This window comes from Scleropages formosus, chromosome 9, assembly GCF_900964775.1.
Source record: "Scleropages formosus chromosome 9, fSclFor1.1, whole genome shotgun sequence".
In the NCBI taxonomy this organism is placed as follows: Eukaryota; Metazoa; Chordata; class Actinopteri; order Osteoglossiformes; family Osteoglossidae; genus Scleropages; species Scleropages formosus.
The window spans coordinates 22451752-22467332 of record NC_041814.1 but is presented as its reverse complement, the minus strand read 5'-3'; the positions used below and the strand labels follow the sequence as shown (position 1 = coordinate 22467332).

The 15581-nt window shown below is 43.5% G+C and overlaps 1 protein-coding gene across 1 annotated transcript in view; it reads left to right on the top strand.

Moving 5' to 3' along the window:
- sema5a (sema domain, seven thrombospondin repeats (type 1 and type 1-like), transmembrane domain (TM) and short cytoplasmic domain, (semaphorin) 5A) overlaps positions 1-15581 on the top strand; it is a 75230-nt gene that overhangs the window by 26866 nt on the left and 32783 nt on the right. The window contains exons 5-11 of the mRNA XM_018754289.2: positions 2060-2158; positions 4474-4687; positions 5439-5724; positions 6766-6901; positions 9318-9522; positions 12276-12483; positions 14165-14282. Of these exons, the coding sequence (XP_018609805.1) occupies positions 2060-2158; positions 4474-4687; positions 5439-5724; positions 6766-6901; positions 9318-9522; positions 12276-12483; positions 14165-14282 (1266 nt within the window). The remainder of the gene's footprint in view (positions 1-2059; positions 2159-4473; positions 4688-5438; positions 5725-6765; positions 6902-9317; positions 9523-12275; positions 12484-14164; positions 14283-15581) is intronic.

Below are 15581 nucleotides of genomic sequence, written 5' to 3'. Positions count from 1 at the left end.
GCCAATACAACTGTGTATTCTGTCAGAGTCATTAAATTACTGATTTAATATTCTCTATTAGTGAAAGAAAGTTTATTATGTGTAAAGGTCTGGCGTTAAAGAAGAGATTACCGTTTTATTTATTTTCATGATTCATCATTTGCTGACATCTGTCCAGAGCGACGTTGACAGAGAAGAGGGAAGAGTTGGCTTGCTAACAGTTTTATCCCATGCAGCCAGGATTGTTTGACCCATTTATACAGTTGGGTATTGTTATTAAAGCAAATTGAGGCAAGAACCTGCTACTGTAGTACCCTTGAGCAGTGAGGAGTGGGATTTGAATCATCACCTGGTTGCAGAATCATCATCCGGTTGAAAATTCATCTCTTTGGATGCTAGGCTTCCTGTTGGATCATGGCGATCACTCTCAGACGGAGCCCTCAGTCCAAGCTTCACATTCGAGTTTCCTTGGGAAACGTAGAGCAGTCACACTGTGTACTCATGAATGTTTGTGTGGAAAGCCAGGGGCCCTGTGTTTGCAGCGGTTGACTACGATGGAGCAGCCAGTATCTAGAGAGTGTGTGGGAGAGTGTGACATGCCATTGCATGTCTGCCTTCTTGCCCTCGCCATTCCTTTGTAGCCCATCCCTCCTGGGTATTTTCCTTAGATCTGCCCATTCTGGATAATTAGCAAGCATACAGTATGTTTGCGTTCAGTCTGCATGCCAATGACTAACACAGGCCTGCAGTTGCGGGGTCATGAAGAGGGTGGCAATCTGCATTGCTGAGCTTGTGCCTTAGTTTGCAGCCTGACCCCTTGTTGAACCCCTCCCCCCAAACCCACAGAGCCTCCCATCCAATGTGTTCTTGCTCCTTCGGGCCAGCCCATAATAAGCAGAAACGTGAGCCAACATGTGAGTGCCATGTTTCAATTACAGAGTAAGATACTGTGTCCAGTACTTTATGATGGCTTGTTGCGAGTTATTTTTCATGTGATCTGTCACCATTTGTGTCTTCCCTCCAGCAAAATTACACCATATGAATAGCAATATAACGCAGCAGATATAAATTGCTGAATTGTGATGTGGATATTGTTGTTCTGCTTCTGGGTTGCCTTCTTTACTCCTTTGAAGTGAACAAGTGCTGCATTCTCCACCCAGTGAATATACCCAGTGCAATGATAAAAAGCTACAAAACGTGACAAATTGTTGGTTATTTATTTGAGTTAAAGGAGACGCCACATCGGCTGAATAAGATTAAGTCCCTCAAATTGCTTTGCCTGTAAATCCGAATAGCGGAGAACAGCAGCTTGTATTAAACTGTGAAACATCTTAAACATCTGTGCAGGGCTTTTCATTACTGTCTGCGGTGTAGCGTTCTCGTTAGGCTATTTATATAAGGAGCGAACACTCAACACTCGTAACATGAGTGCTACAGTGCCACAGGACAAATTTAAATGAGGCACCCACTCAAAACTGTGTACAACATGGGGATCTGGTTACGTGGCCCTTGGCATCCTGTTGGAGGCATCAAGGACCTCCTTCGTGTTTGCCCTTTATGACTACCAAGTGAGAACACAGTAGCACATGCCTTTACTGTAGTAATACTCTTGGGTGTGGCAAAGTGCAATTCATAGGAGCTCAAAACTTCCAAACGGGGTGTGTGGGAAAAATCGTGAGCGTGCAACCAAATTAAAGTGTTTCGTTGTCGGTTGTCTCCGCACTAGACCAAGCGACTGTCAGGACATCAGGACGCCGCCCTATGAAGGCTGACAATGCAGATAATTTACCACCAAGTAAATGAGCAGTTGCGGTTGTGCAAACCGAATCGCCACGTATGGCAATTTGGTGGTTAAAATAGAAGTGAGGAGGATGAGGGTGAACATCAAGGCTGTCACAACAGAGGAATAGTCCCTGAGTCACCAGTCTTCTGCTGCTCTTTGAAGGCTGTTGATGAGGTTGACCTTTCATTGTAACACAACCGTGTGCAGCCTGTCATCCTCCTACGCACCATCTGACCTCAAGTCAGGCCGCCCAGGTGCAGTGTGACACGCACTTATTTGTGTTTCTCTCCCCTACAGGAGGAATGCCAGAACTATATCCGAGTCCTGCTTGTTAGCGGAGATCGGCTCTTCACCTGCGGGACCAACGCGTTCACACCAATTTGCACCAATCGCACGGTAATGATCACCATTTTGATTTCCTTTTGACCGTAACTCCCCAAAGTTTCTCATCAGATGTAATCATTTCTGTTGCATTTGGACTTAGTGACATTTTTTTTTTTTTTTTTTTTTGCAAAGTCTCTTTTCTTTGATCCTTTTATGAGTGGCATGTTTGAGGGGGTCACTTTTGTGCTCAGTACTTCAGGGATAGGTTCTGGATCACTGTGACCCTGCTCAGAACAAAGCAGTTCTTGAAATGGGATGGATGGATAGATGGATGGATGGATGGATGTTGGAGAGGTGTTATAATGTCTCTTGCAGTAAAATTCTACTGTAGGTACAACATGCCTTTCCTTCAAGTGACTTCAGTTCATGACTGCTGTTTGGCTTTCCTTTTGGCCGTAACTCCCTAAAGTTTTCCTCTCCAAGCGAAGTTTCAAGTGACTTGGGGGACAATTCACCTAAAGGTAATATTTATGAATCAAGAAAGCAAATCAGGTTTTGGAAGGTTCTTGTGATTGGCATGAGTTATTGACACAGATAAAAGAAATGACAATGGTATTTACAGCGCACTGGTTGAAAGCACAGCATCAATAGCATCAGTGGCGGGAAAGAAGAAAACGGATCGCCGGGCAAATAGCGTAGCCTCACATATCTCAGCGTTATGGGTAATAAAGCAGGTTCCTTAAAGAAAAGGGCATTGAGGCTGTAAAGCCACCTAGTGTATCGCACTAGAGCAGCTGCATGCATCTTGAAAGAAGACCTTTCAGCTCCCTTTTAATATTCAGGATGTGCATCTCGGCCTCCTCCATGAGCGCTCAACGGCGCTGTTAGTTTAAAGAAGCTTCATCAATATCTGTCTTTTACGTTTCACAGCACCTTTCAATGGGTGCACACTGGGTCCATGCAGTCAGGATGTTTAAAATGGTTTCGGAGCCAAAACGGCCAACGCGTTGCCCATCGTGACCTTTAGCCGGCGAGGAAATGCAGAGCATGCCAGGCATTTGGCACACGATACTGAGTCCAAACACAATCCGCGGTAAAGTAGCTCTCGCAAGCGGAACGGATTCGAGCCACGGATGCTGCCGTTTCCCAGTCTCCAGAGGAAAATTGCCTTTCAGGAGATGGCACTGAGCAGGTTTAAGCCGGCCGCCCTGTCAAACAAAAGGGTGACTTTTATTTGATCAGCCACACAGGAGATCCACGGCGGGGAAATAATGACAGGGGGCCTGAGCTGCAGCGTGTACCAAGGCTGACGGCTGTGCCTTTACCTGGAGCTCCTGCAAGGGTGCTAAATTGACATGTACTCCACCTTCTCCCGTGTTTAAGCAGCCTTAATTGAGAACAAGCTGACCTTCCTTGGGCCAGGAGTCTTATCATGCTGTCAAATATTTTTAACACCAGAGCAATGAATAGACCCCTTTTCAAAGACATATATAAATAATGGTCCTTCTCAGAAAATTAGGAGAGTTTTCATTTTGAAATAGGCTCCTGATGTTTTAGCTATGCATTTTTCGGTGTCGCACAAAGTTGATGTTTTGGTGAGGTACACAGTGGCTGAGATCCATGAAAGCCAGTGTCCCGGAGCCCCCAACGTGACATCCTCGGTGCCTTTTGCACTGTATGATCTTTTATATTTGCCTTCCACCATACTTCTTCAAACTTTGAGTATTGGTTAGATGTCAGTGTGCGCATTCCTTTCAGCCTTCAGTATCTTCTTTTCATGAAATAACTCTTAAGTCGCTTTGATTCTGTTCTTGTGAGGGCCGAACCAATTTGCTCTGAGAGCAGTTGTGGAGATGTGCCAAAGAAGTCAAAGAAGTCATGGCTTAGAAATATGTGTGTTCTAAAATATGGACAATTAGTATATATTATTCTGTCTGCAGCCAAGTCTAGTCTGAATATTTGCTTCTTTCACAATAGCTTGTTGGGGTGATGTGGTGTGCTGGGTTATGGGTTTGAATCTGGATCAGTCTGTGCAGAGTTTATGTGTGCTCCATGTGATTGTGTGGTGTTCATGTTTCCTCCCAGAAACATGTTTCAGGAGACCTGGTATCTCTGAGTTGCCCTTGTAAGGGTGAATGAGTGCGTTAGATCGCCCTGTGATGGACTGGCACCCTGTTCAAGGTGTACCCTACCTCATGTCCTGTGGTTCTGGGATAGGCTCCAGGGTACCGTGACCCTGCATTGGACAAGTGGTTATTGATAATAGAGGCCTGGGTAGTAGATTGCTGTGTTGTTTAAAATATGGTGCAATTGTTTTAGCTCCAAGTAACCCAGTCAGGACACTCATCTCATTCTATTTGTGCCCTGTTTTTTCCTGCCCTTGATAGCTGACCAACCTCACCGAGATCCATGACCAGATCAGTGGCATGGCCCGGTGCCCGTACAGCCCCCAGCACAACTCGACTGCCCTCATCACCTCCAGCGGTGAGCTCTATGCCGCCACAGCAATGGACTTCTCTGGACGGGACCCTGCCATCTACCGCAGCCTGGGGGGCCTGCCACCCCTGCGCACAGCACAGTACAACTCCAAGTGGCTCAATGGTGAGGGCAGGGCTTTTGGGGGGTAAGGGACCAACGGTAAGGGGCCATGTGATCACAATGACTGTTTTCAATACACTGTCAAGTTGTAAAACAACCATTTATCCCATCTGTTGGCGTAAACGCCTTTGTGATGAGGGACAATAATGTAAAAGCATGCTGCAGTCACTAATGTGCAAGTTATATAGAAACCTTACAGTTTCAGGTGTGCGGTATTCATGTATGCGTCTTTGTTGGATGTGTCCCAGGTTTCACACAAGGTAGAAAGGACAGAAAACATGATGTATATTAAAATGGTGTCCAGTCAAACCCATTTTCAGAATGCCTTAGTACAATCAAATACATACAGCTTTGAGAAAGCATCATTCAACATCCGCTGCTTCGCTTCTGGAGAATATCTGGCCCTTTTTACACCTTCACTAAAAAATGTGATACTCCTCTTTTGCATTTTTTTTTTTCCCTATTTCCACAAAACTGTACCGCAGCTACAAAATTCCATAAATCAGCATAATGGCTAAAGGCAGAATGAGCAAAACCTAAGTCCTAACCTAACCTAACCTAAGTTTTGAAAAAAGCAAACATTTAATAAGTGGATATAGGAATTAAAGTTTAAATTAAAAAAAAAAAAAAATCTGTTAAAATGTCCATTTTATAATCCAATACATGCTGTGCTCTTTTCAGTACTCACACTTTTTATTAGAAGACTTTTATTTGAAAAAATTCTCATTGCATCACCTTTCGCTTCCCAAATCAGAGCCCAACTTTGTGTCGTCATACGACATTGGGAATTTCACGTACTTCTTCTTCCGTGAGAACGCCGTGGAGCACGACTGCGGGAAGACAGTTTTCTCGCGCGCGGCCCGCCTGTGCAAGAACGATGTGGGGGGACGCTTCCTGCTGGAGGACACCTGGACCACTTTCATGAAGGCGCGCCTCAACTGCTCCCGACCAGGGGAGATCCCTTTTGACTACAACGAGCTGCAGGGCACCTTCTTCCTTCCTGAGCTGGAGCTGCTCTACGGCATCTTCACCACCAATGTGTAAGTGACCGCAGCATTGCCATCGCTCCCCACTGACCGACATATTTATACGGTTAATCTTCAGACATCTGTTCTCAAGCATTGCTTCTTTATATACCACTTCACAAAAATTTATCCACATGATTCAACTTGACTTACTCACTTCAAGTCACCAGTGAATCACACCTTATGTGATGTTCTCCTTCTGAAGTCTACTATTACATCTTGGCTATACATATGTTAGATGAAGCAGGAATCTTTGCCGGACACATTTTCATGCACGATTAAACTAGAAAAGGGTCTTCATGTATTGCCTATTTCTGCATATGCACTTTCTTTTTTTTCTATTTTTAGTTAAAATAATTAATCTTTTTTAAAAAAAAAATCATAACAGTCCTAGGTTATCGCATAAAATAGTCAGAATCAGTGTACCGAGAAACTGGAACTATGCACAGATCGAAGTAAATGGAGCACAAGGGCAGAAGGTTACAATATTAAGTAGGAGTGGCTGTGTAGAATGAAAAAGTTCTAAAAAGGTGAACAAATATTCCAGAATTAATAACAATAATATGGAGGGTGCGGTGGTGCAGTGGGTTGGACCGGGTCCTGCTTTCTGGTGGGTCTGGGGTTCGAGTTCCGCTTGAGGTGCCTTGCGACAGACTGGCGTCCCGTCCTGGGTGTGTACCCTCCCCCTCCGGCCTTACGTCCTGTGTTGCCAGGTTAGGCTCTGGCTCCCCGTGACCCCCGAATGGGACAAGCGGTTAAGAAATGTAATAATAATGCAGATCAAATATGAACTTTTCCACTCAAAGTAAGACAGACACTTGAGCTAACCACATATTTGTGAAGGAACATGTGATATTGGCTATAGCAGTAGAATGATTTTACTGCCAGATGTGTAAGACTAGTATAACAGGTATATGGAATGAGGCACACTCTTTGTTTAAGTTTTTTTTTTTTTGAATACCTACATAGACACTGTTTCTTTATAAGATGAGGGAAGAAAATGACCATCAAGTTTCATACTTATTGTGTGCCCCTTCGTTGTGCTCACCTGTGCAGGAACAGCATCGCCGCCTCTGCAGTGTGTGTCTTCAACCTTAGTGCCATTGCTCAGGTGTTCAACGGGCCCTTCAAGTATCAGGAGAATTCACGGTCTGCTTGGCTGCCATATCCGAACCCCAACCCAGACTTTCAGGTAGGGCACCCCGAGTGAAACAAAGTGGAACGGCACATATCAGCAATGACATTTGTTTTGTTTGTTCAGAATTTGCCGATCTGATTGGTTAGAGAAAAGCAGAGTGAAACGGACTACTTCTTAGTAGCGGAACCAGGCTATTTTTGTCATTACAGCTTTAGATGTAATTTTTGCAGGCAGGCTAACATAGCATTATACCGTATTGTTTCTATCATCTAACATACAAACTTTTTTCCTTTGGTTTTTTTTTCTTCTATTTTTGCAACTGGCCAAAAATCAAATCTGTAAAGTCAGAACTGAAAGCTCTGAGTCAAGCCATTTCCAGTGACTTGCAGCAACCTGCCAAATGTTAAATGTAGGTGAGAGTTTCTCCTCTTGGTAAATGTACTATAAGTGAAACGTTTGTAAATTTCATGAACTTGGCGGATTACAAGAATCTTTGCAGTATGTGAGGAAGCGCTTACTCTCGCAAGTTTCCGGATTAAGTGAGACAGTAAGGAGCCTAATCCCCCCTGCAGATTAATATGATTGAACTCAATGTGAAAAACAGCACGAATGATGAGCCTTCTGCGTTGGAAAGCCCGCATTCCGTTGGTATCCATACCGTCGGTCTCATCAGCAGATGGAGGATGTAGAATGAAATCATCTGCTGAGAGGAGAAGGATAAGTCAGCGTGTGAGGCCTCTAAATGGACAACCTTCAAAGTGTCTCTCGCAAGCTCAGCCACAATAAAGGAGACACTTGGAACTTTGTCGTGTTTGTGGGTTGTGTTTTGGCTTGGTTGTGGCATCATCTTCTTCTGTTAACGTGGCGGAACGAGATTCAGAGGACTGAGATTTATGGCCTTGTGCGTTCACGTAAAAAAGGCTCCGTGATATATTCAGCGCTTTTGCTTTTGTAAACATCTGGCTTGGATATCGCCGTCCCTTCGTTCCGAGTTTCATGGACAATTTGCGCAGAGACTCGTCATCCATCGCGCCGTTAATTCTCACTGTTGAAGAAATCCAAACAAACTAGTTCTTTCTGAATGTAGGCACAACTTATTCAATTTGATATGCCGCAGTCATGAATCATGCTGTTGGGTGTAAAGCAGCAATTTATACATATCCGCAAAGCAATACGTTAGGTTTACTTAAACATTTCAAATGACTTGAAATGCATACTGTGGCACACAGGAGCGTGACTGTGCTCACCTCCAGAATTATTGGCCATGCCTGATAAAGTGATTGAAGGTCAGGTGGGGCCACAGGATTAAATAAACTGTCTGATGAAACGTCTTCTTTTTGTGCTTTATTTTGGGTTTGACGCACTGCTTATATGTGTTGCTAATATGTAGAAACTCCCTAAGTTTACACCATACTGCCTCATGCCTGGCCACTCCCCAAATCTGGCCACCCAGCAAGCCACACATGCATTTCCTTGAGCTTGGAATGCAATTAAATTGCGATTGCACCACGGAAATGACGTGGTATCCTATTTTTACAAGTAAAAAAATCCATAACTTGTCTGGAAGTGGAAATAAGAACCGAAAGAGACATTCCCTTTAACGTATGGTTCCTAGTAAGCATGTTGTTGAGGCCTAGTCCTGGTTTGCAGTGACATGCTGTCATGTGGCAGAAAAAATTGTGAAGTGTCAGTGGTCCTGTGCTAAATTGCTAACACAAGGCCTCACCATGGTTGCACACAAAAATAAGGCATAAATTTTGCCAGCGTTCTCCCGGCGTTCAGCCGGTAGGCGTATAATTCTGCAGTCTCTTCGGGCCCTCACCCATGGAGACCTCCATTCATTTCCAGAGGTGATCTCCTAAAGGTTTAAGCTTTGTCTCCCCTCAACTTGGGAACTGTGCACCGATTCAATCTGCAGCTCGGGGAAACGTTCCAGAATTTAGTGTCATTACTGTCATGGTCGAGTTCTGTTGAAAGACTCCCACGGTTACTCAGGGCAATTTGTCAAGTTTGAAACCCAAGATTTGATTTGAGAGCATTTGAATTCATTACAGGAAGGTGCTGTAAGATGAGGATGTCCTAAATCTTTCATTAACATTTCATTCTCTGTCAAAGAAATGAATTCACTTTGAAAACAGCTTTTAACTATTGCATGACTGAAGAAATATGCTCCTAAACTTTTTTCCACATAAAGACAGACACATAGCTTATCATTTACTTATAATTTAAGAATACGATGAAATATTCTGCAGTATAATTAGAGACACTGTTGAAATGGTGTATAAGTATGTTATAATTGATGTAATTGCCGTTTACAACAGTCAAACTATTGACTTTATTTCAGTCCCATAGCTATTTTGCAGGAGGTTGGCATTCATGAATTTTTATTCCTCATTATGGATCCTGATGAGGTCCTAATCATGCCTCATTGTTTTTTTATTTTTTTTATTTTTTTTTTTGTTTATCTCAGTGTGGCACAATAGATTATGGCTCATATGTGAACCTGACAGAGAGGAACCTTCAGGATGCCCAGAAGTTCATCTTGATGCACGAGGTGGTGCAGCCCGTGACACCTGTGCCACACTTCATGGAGGATAACGTGCGTTTCTCCCACGTGGCCGTGGACGTGGTACAGGGCAAGGACATGCTTTTCCACGTCATCTACCTGGCTACAGGTACAGCTGTTTCCTTAGGAAGAACAATGTGTTATCGATTACACTCTCATTGCTATTCCTTTAGGTGGAGGACGTAATTCTTACCGATGAAATTGTTAAAAGGTATTCTTTCATCTTTTAGATTTGTTCTGATAATCTCTACTGGGAGCACAATGTGCTAATGTGTGAAGAGCGTTGTGTCAAAATGTCCTCAGAAATAAGATGTCACCAGTATTCATTCTTTAGATAGTTCAACACTAGGAAATGAAATAAAGGCTCCATTGTCTTAACTGAAATGTAATTGCTTGCATAAATGGTGAGTATTAACACCATACAGCCTAACCGCCGCTCATCATAACAAGAAATGAATCATGAATATGCAGCAGGTGACATAATGGCAAGAGCCATTGCCTTTCAGTCAAAGATCCCAGGTTTGCATCTCACCTTCTACTTTAGTACCTCGACTAAGGTTCTTACCATGACTTGATATAATAAAATTACCAAGCTCTATAAATGGGTAAAATGTTGCAAGTAGCTTAGTGGAAAAACTTCAAAGTGTAAGTTGTTTTGAAGAAAATGGTCAGATAACTGAATAAATCTCTTTCACTCACTCACCCAGCATCATTAATCACTTGTCCAGACTGGCTTGTTTTGCTGTAAAGCTTATCCCGAAAATATTGGGTGCAAGGCAAAGCAAGGTATGCCCTGGACACTGCCAGTCCCTCACAGTAAATGGATCAATAATAAAATAAATGAATGCATAGTTTTCCCTTCTAGTCTATGCAAAAAAGCATCCCAGGTCATACACTTCATGAATAAATTAATTACATAATTGAAATGCCCCCTCCCAAAAAGCATTTTGCTTAATTATCCAGCATTACCATAGTGCTGTCAAACATGGAACAAAAAGAAACTTTAATTAGTCGCTTAAATGGTGAGTATTAATTCCATGCAGCCTAACTGCTGCTTCCAGAAGCCAACTACACACACTTCAGATTCTATTAATTGACTTTCATCATCAAGTGTCTGGTTGCTCAGATCCCCTGGTCAGAAGGGTTTTCTGTGCCCATCCACCAGGTTCTTCAGTCTCTAGAATTGTTCTTGGTCATAGCTGCTCCATTTCATTCCATACCTTTGATTTTGTAGAGTCAGCAATGACTCAGCAGGAGGAACACAGACACCAGCTGCACATGTGGTGACAGGGAACCATCAAAAGCTTGCTTCTGCTGACTGTGGCGTAACATCAGCGAACTGACATTTGCTTCTCCTCATGCCCAAACGTCACACCCTAAAGAAAATGTTCTGTTAGATCGTTGTAGCATGACTGAAAATTGTCTGATTGGTAAACGGAGCAGAAGTGCACCCTGTCGCTTGTTACAAGCAGACACTGGCACAACAAAACATGTCCCTTGTTCTGCTCTGTAGCGCACAGCAGATGCAGAAAGAGACCCATTTGGGTCAACCATGGGTGCAGGACAGTTGCGGACCAAGCTATCTGTTGGTATCATTGTTATTTTGGGAGGTTGCAGATCACTGGCATCATGTTGTCAGAGATAACAGTGCTTTTCATTCGGTGTCCACCCATATAATTAATGTCCCCTAAAATGAGAACCATTTGTACTGAATTTCAGGTTGCTATATTAACCCCGGTAAAAAAACATAAAATATTGGCCAAGTCATTAAAGTTTGTTAGCCGATAAAGCTGAGTAGAAGCAATTAGCGATCTAATTTACTATGCTCTTTATTCCAGCATTTCATTGTATGTGACTGTAACCTTGAACTTGGCGGTGTTTCGGGCATTTTATTTATTTTTTACGTCAAGGCCATTGGTGAGAAAGTTTCTGTATGATCCCCACACAAATCACCTACACCCGAGAGTACAGTCCTGGTCATAGCAATGATCAGATGCCCTTAACCCAAATGCATTATGCCTGCCAAAGCACAGAGAGACAGCATGATTATTATAGCCTTCATTACAATGCAGCTCTGATGCAGAAGACACTTCTTAAGGGCAGCATGGTGGTGCAGCGGGTAGTGCTGCTGCTTCATAGTGCCTGGGCTGTTTGGGGGAAGGTCAAATCTGGCTCAGTCTGTGTGGAGTTTGCATGTTTTACCAGTGTCTGGATGAGTTGCCTCTGGGTGCTCTTGTTTCCTCCCACATTCCAAAGAAATGCAGTTGAGGTGAAAAGGTGATGTTAAATTCTCCAAAGTGTGTGGATGGATGAGCGGCTATTCATATATGTGTGGTTACCCTGTGATCCTGCGTAACCACCCCCCCTCCCCCCCAGTCTTGAGCCCAGTGATTCTGGGATACACCAGTGGTTAGTGAAAATGAAGGAAAATGCTACTTAAACATATTGGAAACTGAAAAGATTCCAGGACTCAGGCTTTTAGTAATTTTCTTGCTTTCAGTGTAGGAAGAAGATCTGCTTTAAGGTTTTCCCATTTTTCCCCCCCATTTCCTGTGTTTAATTATTGCTTACAGTCTATCCAATGCAATTTTTTTTAAAGGTGATCTTAGTGTTTTTACCAAAAATAAATACGTTATCCCTTGATGTAGACAGACATTGTCCAGGATATATTCAGGAAAGTCACTTATGCTGACCGCAGTGGATCAATGTTTCAGTCTACAGCCAAGCAAATAGGAGACAGATCTGTCTGGAGATCCTCATGAGACCGGACAGCTGCTCCTGATCAAAACCCCCGATCAAACTCACACATCCACACCCCCTGCTCTCTCTTTGCTGAGAAGTGTCACCTCCTCCACCCAACAGATTATGGGACCATAAGGAAAGTGCTCTCCCCGTTGAGCCAGAAGATGGGCAGCTGTCTTCTGGAAGAGATCGAACTCTTCCCCCCTGGAAAACAGCAGCCAGTCAGGAGTCTGCTCATCCTGCACAGCCGTAGTGTCCTGTTTGTGGGCATCCAGGACCAGGTGATCAAGATCCCTCTTGTGCGCTGCAGCTTCCACAAGACCCGAGAGTAAGTGTACCACTCCTGGAGCTCACCTCTGGCCCTCTGGGGCCGGGTTCTTTAGCCTCATTGACCCTCATCTGTGCACCATCCGTGCAATCTTGCTTTGCCCTGCACAACCATCATGGCTCATATTAACAAAAAACAAGAACACTGCAAGCACTTGTGCATATATTAAAAAAAGCTGTATGCACTCTTTCTGTCACCATGCTGATGTAACCCAGTGCTCTTCATAAAACTAATAAAAAGGATCATGTTAGGTGCATCTGTAGAGCAGAAGGCAACAAGAAAGCAAAGTGATCTAATAAGCTAATTGAAAACAGTATCTACATTTTTTAAATACAAAGTGAAAAAAGGGCTAAATACAAATATGAGAAGTGATAATGAAGAACTTAAGCATCATCAGACCAGCATCTTGGCGTGTGATTACACAGCCTGTTGACCTACACTTCCAGGATTGACTCCAGACCACCATGATCTTGAATTAACACAAGTGGCCATGAATGAATGAATGAATAAATTAATGAATGAATGACCAGCCCATGGTTTGCTGCTCTATATGAGTAAGACCTCTATACAAAATTCCCATTGACAAGCTGTAAGATAAATGACTAAAATTGCTTCCGTATGAAATGAGCGTGTAGGTTAATATGTCCTTCTTCCACTCAAAATATTTTTGTAATTTCATGTTTAGTTGATATGTGTGGCGTCTTTTTTCTGCAACAATTTAAATTCTTCATACATGGGAAACATGCAGCATAGATTACACAAACGAGAACAACACGGAACAATAAATGAAATACAAATAAAATAAAGATACACTTCAGATAACCAGTACTCCAAGAAAAACAGTGAAAAATTTAATAAATTAATATGTCCACTGCCTTGAGGATATAGTGTTACAGGGAACTGGACTGTGCGGGGGCTCGTTGTCCCTACACCACCACTGCCAGTGTCTCGCTTCCCTGCTTAAACAAAGTTTATTTACTCCCTGCCCTTGGAGCCGGATCATAAAGAGCTGGCCTTCGTTTGCCCCTCGACTTCCCCCATGAATAGCACAGTGCCACCACGGCGTGCATGTGAAAGAGCGCCGCCGTGCTTGTAAACGCCGGCTGGGTTCACTTTTATTAGCCGATGATGGTGCGTGAGGCATCCAATGATTGGAGGAGTGTGGCAGTCCAAAAAGGTGCTGAAGGCAAAGGAACGGGGGCGGGGGGACGGGGGGACGGGGGGACGGACACAGAGGCATCGTGTCTCATCCAATACATTCCTTTTAGAGGGGATTTAATGTCCCTTTATGTCTCTTCTGAACATGTCTGGTCCTGTTTTTCTGTTTACATACAATCATTGAAGATCTCCTTGTAGTGTGTGTGTGCGTGTGTGTGTATAAGGAAACTAATTGTATTGTTTTCTTCATCCATTTCTTTGTTTTTGCATAAAGCTGCTTCTTATCTTTAAAACAAGAAAGGCGCTTTCTTCAGTCCAAAATCACATTAGCTCGTGTTAAGTACTACAAATGAGGACCCGACGTCGGAGCAGGAGGAGCGTTATTTGTATTTAGAATGAGTTAATTGCGTGGGTGCGGTGCAATGTGCTTTGGTGGCTAAGGCTCACCGTCGGCCGTGCGCTCAGATGTCGATGAAGGAGATCGGTCGTCCTTAGCGATCGCTCTCCCGTTGTTTCTGTTCAGGGCCTGCGTGGGAGCCAGGGACCCGTACTGCGGCTGGGACCTCGTGCTCAAGAGATGTACGGCCTTGGAGGAGAGCCTCAGTATGAGCCAGTGGGAGCAGAGCATCACCGAGTGTCCGGTGAGTCCCCAGCATGCACTGCGCACGAACCATCTCTTTGCTGTGGTGGATTTGATTTTTCTGTCTGCACACCACTTTTAATGGAAATGATACATTTATTTATTTAGCCTACACCTTTTCACCCTAGGTAACTTAGAAATGAACCTACTTGAAAACAAATTAACTTACTTGAAACATGTCTTTGGACTGTGGGCAGAAACCAGAGCACCAAGAGAAAACCCACGCAAAGCTCCACTCAGACCGAGCGGGGACCAAAACCATATCCTGTTACACCACGAGACAACAAGACTACTCACTACATCACCATGCATCATCATCCAACCTCAGCAATGCCTTTTATTATATATCTATATAAAAGATGTTACTGGGGGACAAAAGTGTTGAGGTTTCTCACCTTCTACAACTCTCATTGTGTCAATCTGCCATGATAATCCTCACTCGCAGAGTGTGTGAACGATGTTGGTGTTCAGATCAGCCAGTGACAAGCATTCAATGACGTTTACTGCTAGGGGTTTTAGGGTTCATAATGACAATAAATGCTTCCCAAGAGCTCGTATGCCCTCAATATTGATAGCAGTTATGTATGATCAATACATAGTTTGCCTTTATAGATTTTTTCTGTTATTTCAGCATCGGTTTATTAAGAGGCCTATATTTTTCAGTACCATTCAGTGGTGGTGATGGAAAGTTATAGTGGGAAACGATGTCAGACCTGAGAGCCAGGGGCCAAACCCAGATGACTTGTGCTTTAGCAGTGTTAAATGTTACCACCAGGTGACTTTGAGTTACTGACTGCTGCTTCTCTCCTTTAACCATTACATTGTACTTCTTTTTCCAGCTAATGTACTTCACTTGAGGTTAAAAATACCTTTTGACAAGGACAACATTGTCCCGGGTGAGTTCAGTAGAAGAAAAGTCAACATTTTAGCTGTATGAGAGTTTAGGGACTTGACACTGCTGTAAAAAGTTGGCTGCTGCTGTGTTAGTAGCGATCTGGAGAAAGTACCACATCTGTGGTGGTATATTTAAGGTAAGAATCTCTCAGAGAAGGCAGAAGTACTGCAAGGTGACACCCACAGCAAGAATAGCTCATAGGCAGCTGCACTCTAGAATGTACCTTGAAATGGATGGATGCACTGAGCTCAGTCTCAGGTCATTAAGTTCCTCTAAATCTTTATTACATCCCTTGTACTGAACTGACAGACCAGAGTCCCATCCAAGGTGTACCCTGCCTCACACCCTGTGCCTCCAAGATAGGCTCCAGACCACCAGGACCCCGAATTAGACAAGCAGTAGTAA